This window comes from Mauremys reevesii, linkage group 14 (assembly GCF_016161935.1).
Source record: "Mauremys reevesii isolate NIE-2019 linkage group 14, ASM1616193v1, whole genome shotgun sequence".
Classification (NCBI taxonomy): Eukaryota; Metazoa; Chordata; order Testudines; family Geoemydidae; genus Mauremys; species Mauremys reevesii.
Window position 1 is genome coordinate 14830969 of NC_052636.1, and position 7808 is coordinate 14838776.

The following is a 7808-nucleotide window of genomic DNA, read 5'->3' on the forward strand; positions in this document are numbered from 1 at the left end:
CGTCGAGCTGAGCCTTGCGGTCCCGTCCGACCGTCCGGGTCAGGGAAACTGGGAAATCCACTGGGAAGGGAAAGTGTCCCATCCTACATGGGGTGTCAGGTGGGTCCCGGCCTTGGCCCCCCCCCCAACCCGCCCGGCTCAGGACAGCTCGGGGGATCGGCCTGACGAAAGCCCATGGATATCACGATACAGCCCAGAGACGCCTGAGAGGGGGACAGGCCCCGTGTCCTATTCACTCACCCCCTCATCCAGCCGGCGCCCCCTAGAGGGGACAGGCCCCTGCCCCATTCCCTGCCCCCCTAAGAGTGGAGAGGCCCCATCCCGTTGCACCGTCGCTCCGTGTACAACCCCCTCCACACCTCCTCCGCCCTGCCCAGCGACACCCCGTGCACCACGAAGGCCTCCCCGTACAGACACAGCTCGTCCTTCACGCCGTACACCCGGAATCGGGCGTCGTGCCGGTACCCCAGCCCGGCGGCCAGCGCCAGGAAGCCCAAGTAGACGTCGTCCAGCGGGAAGACGGGGATGCGCTCGGAGGCCGCGGCCAGGGCCGGGACGCTGGCCCTGGGCATGAGGAACCCGCCCCCGGAGGGGAAGTCGGGGTACGTGTCCTGGGGGAACAGGGCGGAGGAGACGCGATATTTCGTGGTTCTCATCACGGCCGAATGGTTGCGGATGTAGCCGTGAATGACGTGGGCGGCGTCGGGCGTCTGGCGCACGTAGGCCACCAGGGCGGGGGGGTTCACAAACTCATCGTCGTCCCCTGCAGGAGGGAAAAGATGCTGGGGAGGGTGCAGCTGGGGGAGGAATGTCCTCCCCAGAGCCAGGGAGAGAACCCAGGAGTCCTGGCTCCCAGCCCCCCCTGATCTAACCCACCAGCCCCCACTTCCCTCCCAGCACCGGGGAGAGAACCCAGGAGTCCTGGCTCCCAGCCCCCCCCGCTCTAAACCACCCATACCCCAGTCCCCTCCCAGAGCCGGGGCAGGACCCAGGCGTCCGGGCTCACCTTTGAAGATGAAATCCGCCTGCCCGCAGTGCGCCCCCACCCAGTGCAGGAAGCAGCGCTCCTTGAGCGACAGGTTGTGGTGGCTCTCGCCGATATCCCACAGCACCACGTCCCCGAACTCCTGGCTCTCCTCCTGCAGCAGGGCCATGTGCCGGGGGTTGGGGGACACCCCCACGAGGAAGACGGCTCGGACCCGGTAGCCCCCCAGCACCCCAGGCCGGGCCCACGTGCGGCGGGCGGTGGCCCGTCTGGCACTGGACTCTGGGTGGGATTTCACGGCCAGGAGCAGCAGGGGCGGCCCCGGGGGCCCGGTGCAAACCCCATCCCCTGGGATCAGCTCCCGGCACCGGTAGCTCTGCAGCTGGGGGAACTCGGCCCAGAAGGCGGCGGGATCCAAGTGGAAGGTGAAGGTCCCATCAGGCAGCTCCACCGCGCCGGGGCCGGGGTCGGGGCCGGGGTCGGGGCCGGGGCCGGCCTGCAGGGTCTCTCTCTGCTTGAGCCTCATGGTGTGAAGAAGCCAAAAAAAACCCCCAATCAGCAGGATCCAGGTGCCCCAGCGCTTCATCTCTGCTCCCCCCGGGGGTTTGCCTGAAAGTGAAACAAAGGCCGACGGAAACTAGCCTAGGGTGTGTTGAACAAACACTGGGGCAGGAGTGAATATGTAACTTAGGAGACCTGGCACCTCCCACGCTCTTCCCCACCACCTGGGAAAAGAACCCAGGAGTCCTGGCTCCCAGCCCCCCCTGCTCTAACCACCAGCCCCCACTCCTCTCCCAGCGCTGGGAGAGAACCCAGGAGTCCTAGCTCCCAGCCCCCACTCCCCTCCCCAAGCCGAGAGAACCCAGGCGTCCTGCGGTTCCTTCAAACACAGTAACTCCCCTCAATGTGTCCGACATTTCGCCCTGTTACACGAGGCTCCGGGGTCGGGGCTCCGGCGTCCCCTGGCAAACACGCGCAGGAAAAGGTTGAAAAAAAAACGGTTTTCAGTGAACTTCTGGCACGCGACGGAGACCCCGTCTCTGGGCAGGGTCCGGCCCGGCCTTGATGTTCCCCGCGCCCCGGCACTCGGCGTCCTCCGAGCCCAAAGCAGGGGTCCCGTCGCTGCTCCCCTCCCGGCGGCGCGCGGAGGAAATCAGCGGGAACCCGACACGTCCGCCTGGGCCGAGATTGACCCCAGGGCGCCTGCTCTTGTCCGAACCCACAATGGATGAGATTTCAGCCACGGGGCCGGGACGTCCGAAATCGTCACCCCGAGTCCGAGCCGGTATCGAGTCGTTAGCGGCCGATCCGCGATGCCTGGTCTGTTCCCCGCCGGGGCGTCTGGTGTCGGGAGAAAGTCTCAGCTTCAGAGAGCTGCTCCAAAGTTCACTCTTATCTCGCCTTGTTACAACCGACTTTCACAAACCACAAAGCCTGTAGGACTCCTGCAGGATGGGCTCTGGGAGAGAGTTGGGGGGCAGGGCCTGGGCTGGGGCAGGAGGAGGGGGTTTGGGGGTGGGGCTCTGGGAGAGGAGTTGGGGTGGGGGTCTGAGCTGGGGCAGGAGGAGGGGTGTGGGGTGGGGCTCTGGGAGGGAGTTGGGGGCAGGGTCTGGGCTGGGGCAGGAGGGTGTGTGGGGGATGGGCTCTGGGAGGGAGTTGGGGTGAGGGGTCGGGGCTGGGGCAGGAGGAGGAGGTGTGGGGATGGGCTCTGGGAGGGAGTTGGGGTGGGGTCTGGACTGGGGCAGGAGGAGGGGGTGTGGGGGGACAGGGTCTGGGAGGGAGTTGGGGGGCAGGCTCTGGGCTGGGGCAGGAGGAGGGGGTGTGGGGGGTCGGGCTCTGGGAGGGAGTTGGGGTGGGGGGTCTGGGCTGGGGCCTGTGTCTCGCTTCCTGGGGCCGAGAGTCGCCTGGTCCCATTCCCCTGCGCAGGCTTTATACAGAGTAAAACAGATCGAGTCGGGGGTGGGACCCCACTGGGAGCTGGGGGTCTGGGGGCTGGAGACAGGAGAATTTCTTAAGCCATGATCAGAGAAGCCTGCAGCTCTGGGGCGCGGGGGTCAGGCCTGGGGCTGGGGTGCAGCAGGCCGGCACGTCTGGCTCAGACCAGGCAGGGCAGCGAAGTCCCAGGCTGGCCAGGAAAAGGGGCTCGGGGGTCTCTCAGCACATCAGGGGGCCGTTCCCAAGGGGGTTTCTGGTACCCCACCCACCGCAGGGGTGTTGCCAGCCCGTTGTGGGGGACAGAGCTGAAATGCAGAGGGGTCTGGATAGAACTGGGGTGTCGCCGCCGGACTGAAATTGGACAAAGACCAATGGACGGTGCTTTATTCAGGGAAGAAAACGCAAATGCCCCAATCTCTGCCCGGGGGGATACTGTGCCCCCAAAAGGAACAATTCTGCGCAGCCAGGTTTCAAATCCTGCACCTTTTGTGTGTCAGAAATAACACGATCGAATCGCGCCCGTTTCAGGTATTGCCAAATCCCCGTCAGCCAGTGCGTCGGGAACAATCCAGCCCACGGAAACGAGGCAGGAAATGCTTTTTTTGACAAATCGATTCCCTATAAAGGCTTGCTGTAATTGTTTACCAGTTGAGAGACCTGTCCAGGACTGGGGCGACCCTGTGTCCTAGGGCACTCTCTCCCTCCATTGTAATTACTGGAGACATAATAAAGTATTTGATTTTGCTGCACCCAAACGAAAAAGCGAGAACTGAGTTTTCTCCGACAATTTGGGGGCTCGTCCGGGATGGCAACGCCCACGGACCCACAGACGGCTACTACGGATCGTTCCCCTTTGAACCCCATGGCGCCACAAGGGAGGTATGAGACCTTTTGAACTCTCTATTGCGGTATCGGGGGAGGACTGTCCGTGAGGACGTCTGTCTCTGTTGGGCTCACGCCATCTGAAGTTATTGACTGTGCAGCAAGATCAGATGCAGAGTGGTATTGGGGAAAGGCCCCAACAAGGTTAGTTTAGAGCAGTACTGGGAACTGCTGAGTTGGCCAAGGAAATGCATAAGGTAATGCATAAGGTAATGCATAGGTAAATGCATTAGAATGCACCGGTGCTGAGGGGGTTTTACCGCCTCAAGAGGGGTTGTCATACCGCCTCATGGTATTGGTCCGGACCAGGTAAAGATGCATCGTGGTTTAAAAAAAAAAAATCAGAGGTAAAGAAGAAAAAGGGGAAAAAAAAGGTTAAAAAGAGAAAAAAGAGGCCTTGGTGTGTGTGTGTGTGTGTGTGTGTACACCAGTGTGAGTGATCGTTATCGGAAGACGCCCAGAATACCCTGTGAAGCAATGGCTCGTGATCAGGACTGCTCTAACGCAAGCCCGGTAACTAGTGGATCTTTAGGAGATCCGACCCACGGTGGGCTGACGGCCTGGCATCGTCCAGCGAGGAAGCTTCCTGAGTCTAGGAGTGTGTGAACCCATCTTCCCTCCCCTCCTTCCTTTCCGTGTGGGCTACTGACAGTCTGATCATCTCACTGGATGCAATCACAGTAAGCGGCGCCGTCTCCCAGAGACTAGCCGACGCTCTTTGCTGAAGGGAGGTGTAGGAGAGTCGTGGTCATCCTCGTTAGTCTCTCCTGTGTGAGTACCCTGTAGGGAGAGATCCTTAGTTTCTGAGCCGCTAGCGTGGACAGGGCACCCTCCCTGTGTGTGTGAGTGGAAAATGGGTAAGGGACAGTCTAAATATTCCACCTCACCCCCTAAGGGTACCCCGGCATATTACATGTACGTACATTGTGGTCCTAAAACCTGCAGGTATTTAAATGATTGGAATCTGTACACACGTGAAAATTCATTTAAACAATGTCCATTAGAAGGTACCTTCAATCTAGATAAGATCATATATCTCAGAGGAGCCTTTAATCACCAAAGAAAAGCCTCTGACACAAGTATCAGAGGGGGAGCCGTGTTAGTCTGGATCTGTAAAAGCAACAAAGAATCCTGTGGCACCTTATAGACTAACAGACGTTCTGCAGCATGAGCTTTCGTGGGTGAAGACTTGCATCCGAAGAAGTGGGTATTCACCCACGAAAGCTCATGCTGCAAAACGTCTGTTAGTCTATAAGGTGCCACAGGATTCTTCGTTGCTTCCCCTGACACAGTGTGAGCAATTTGTCTAGGAACAGGTTAATTTGAAATTCAGCTTTGCCCGGAGATAAAGGGAAAGTTGCTTTGTGTTCAAGGTCAAGAATCAACGCAGACTATGCTAAGTGCAAAGAAAAACTGCTTTCAGCCTCAGCTGCTTGTGGAGGATAGAGACAGGCAAACCAATGGTAATACAAGTTACAGAATTGAAATTACATTTGCAAAGCTTAACTGTCCGGTGAGACATGTGTGAGTATTAAAGTGGCTTAAGGCTTGGGGCATTCATATTTTTCCTGAGTGAGGTGGGAGCGTTCCCAACACTCTCCAGTGTTGTTTTATTATGTTTAATGAAGGTTTAAAATTTGATTATATGGTGTGTTTTCTCTATCCTCCCCCACCGTCCTGCAGTGTCAGCCTGATCACCTGACATGAGGGATAAATTGGTAACAGAAATTTGTCACAGTTTGGTGAGCGGTTGAGAATGGGGGAGCCCTGCAGAATTTACACCATCTATCTGTTTTACCCTTGTTATTTTATGTTTGCTTTGTTTGGTACTGTTGGTGTTATATGTGTAACCCCCAAGGAGATTCCTGGAGCTCTGTCTGCTGGCAGCTCAGGGAGGAGGAGCCAAGGCAAACTCAGAGTCTGCCCAGCAACCAATAGGGAGTGGAGATGCCCCTCCCAGGGACTGGAAGAGAGGGGAGAAGCCATTTTTGAGGAGAGGCTGGAGCCAGCCAGGGGAAGGGCCGAACTGGCTGTGAGGGGGGCTGGTGAGTCCCAGGCCTGCAAGCAGGGTTCCCCCTGAGAACTGGCCTCTAGGGACCTGACCGCAGATCCCTCCGCTGGGTTTTCCTTCCCCACACGTGATTCCCAATTGTTACATTTGCTGAGAAATTTCCCCAGCCAGGCTGGGTTCACCTCCAGCTCCCCTGGTGAGACCGGTCCCCACATGGTCAGCACTGCTAGTCCAAGGCTGATTCCTGCCTGAGGAGGATCCCTGCCAGCGGACAGCAGCCCCTGGAACCGTCCAGCATCATCCTCAACCCTGAAGATCATTAGTGGAGTTCGTGAGTGCCTTGTCTTTAGTTAGTTAGTCAGGGAATTTGTTTTGGGGACCCTCTACTCCCTGAACTGTGTCCTCAAGCCAGGGAGTGAGGGTTTGAGGATTCTATAATCTACCGCTTATTACACCTGTGGAGGGATTCACCACCTCCTCCCACTTGTGGGTCTTTTGGGCTGTACTGAACCCAGTCAGCCGCACTGCTACACCTCTGCAGAGAATTGTATAGGTCATCAAGGGCCCCAGCAAGGTACGCGTACCAACAGGACACTAGTTTTACATTTGTTACATCCAGACACGGGTATTTTAAGTGTGAGCACCGGTGACCCTAAAAATAGTGTTTCCCCTGTTATGTTGTATTGTTGCCTGTTTAATATAATTGTTGTGTTGAATATATTTTTATGTGTTGTGCTATTTCTTGGAAGTCTCCAACTATCTGGCAAATAAGTGGGGATTCCTCTGTAGTTAGAATTTTCCGCCCAAGCTGCCCTGGTGACTCTGCCAGGAAGGAGCGAGGGGGGTGGAGGCACCGCCGACTAATTTCATAACCAAAAAAGATTCACCCTACTGAGTGGCTGGCGGGATCCAAAAGAACCCAGACCTGTCCATCAGAACCTGTAAGCGGATTGCCAGTAAAGGAGGTAATCAGGTGGAGAGGGGCGCTACATATGTTAAGCATTGCATGATTAAAGGTGAGCCCTAATAAAATAAGGAAACACTATCTGGTTTTGGTGCACTACCTGGTTCTGGTTCTGTTCTGTTTAACCGGTTACTGTTGTTTTCTGCTCTGTTCATTTGGGCGTTAGGTGTGTGGGCGGAACTGAACTTCTCGTTCGTAATTCCTCAGGGTGGCAGCCATGTGTGCGATGAAGCTCTGAGGTTGTATTGAGATCCTTCTGTCCCGCCCCCTGTAACGGACAATGTAATAGAAGTAGGAAAAAATCTGGCTTGGACTGTAATTCTCTCTGCTTTCTGTGTAATTTTCTTTTTTGTTTAAGTGTCAGCAGACAAATGGGTGGGTCTCTGGGTAGACCCCCTAAAGGGGTTTGGATTATGTGTTAAGTAAATGGCCTTTACCCAATGGCCATGTATTTTTGCCCAGGTGGCAAGCCTTACTAGCGAGAACTGAGTTTTCTCCGACAGTCGGTAACAATCCAGCCAACGGAAACGAGGCAGGAAATGCTTTTTTTGACAAATCGATTCCCTACGGGGCGTACGAAGGCAGAGGTGGGAGTCAGAATTCCTCTAAACTACAACATGGACCTGTGTTCCCCGCGCCCCTCGGGTGCCCAGCACAGGGTGGGGGGAGTCGGGGTCACGGAGGGCGGTAAATTGCAGGGAAGGAGCCTGGGTGTGAACTTGGAGGGGTTTGGGTAGGGGAAAGCGTGGAACAGGTTTTTGGGGGCTGGTGGGGGAGGATTGTTAGGGAGCCTCCCCCAGGCAGACGCTGGCTCCCCATAGCCTCTCCCAATCCGGCAGGCACATCTGCCCCCAGCCCCATGTGTCCCTACACCCCCATGTGTCCTTGCACCCCGGCTCATATATGTCCGTCCGCCCCCACTCAGATACCCCCTCCCCCTGTCCCCATGTGTCTCTGTGCCGCCATCCAGCCACTCCCATGTTACTGGCACCTCCCAGAGGGGACAGGCCCCTGCCCCATTCCCTACCCCC

General features: G+C 57.0%; 1 protein-coding gene across 1 annotated transcript; it reads right to left on the reverse strand.

Annotated features, from left to right (window-relative positions):
- Positions 1 to 272: 272 nt before the first annotated feature.
- Positions 273 to 1571, reverse strand: LOC120381774 (UDP-GlcNAc:betaGal beta-1,3-N-acetylglucosaminyltransferase 9-like). Its single transcript, XM_039499901.1, has 2 exons — positions 1007 to 1571; positions 273 to 763 (listed from the first exon to the last, which is right to left on the reverse strand). Exons 1-2 carry the CDS (start codon positions 1569 to 1571, stop codon positions 300 to 302), a joined length of 1029 nt encoding a protein of 342 aa, XP_039355835.1. The 3' UTR covers positions 273 to 299.
- Between the last annotated feature and the right edge of the window lie 6237 nt (positions 1572 to 7808).

Excerpts from the sequence above, each read along its gene's own strand:
- LOC120381774 (XM_039499901.1), bottom strand. The coding sequence starts at position 1,571 with ATGAAGCGCTGGGGCACCTGGATCCTGCTGATTGGGGGTTTTTTTTGG. Across the intron at positions 764-1,006 it reads GGCGGATTTCATCTTCAAAG|GGGACGACGATGAGTTTGTG; the intron begins GTGAGCCCGGAC and ends TCCCTCCTGCAG.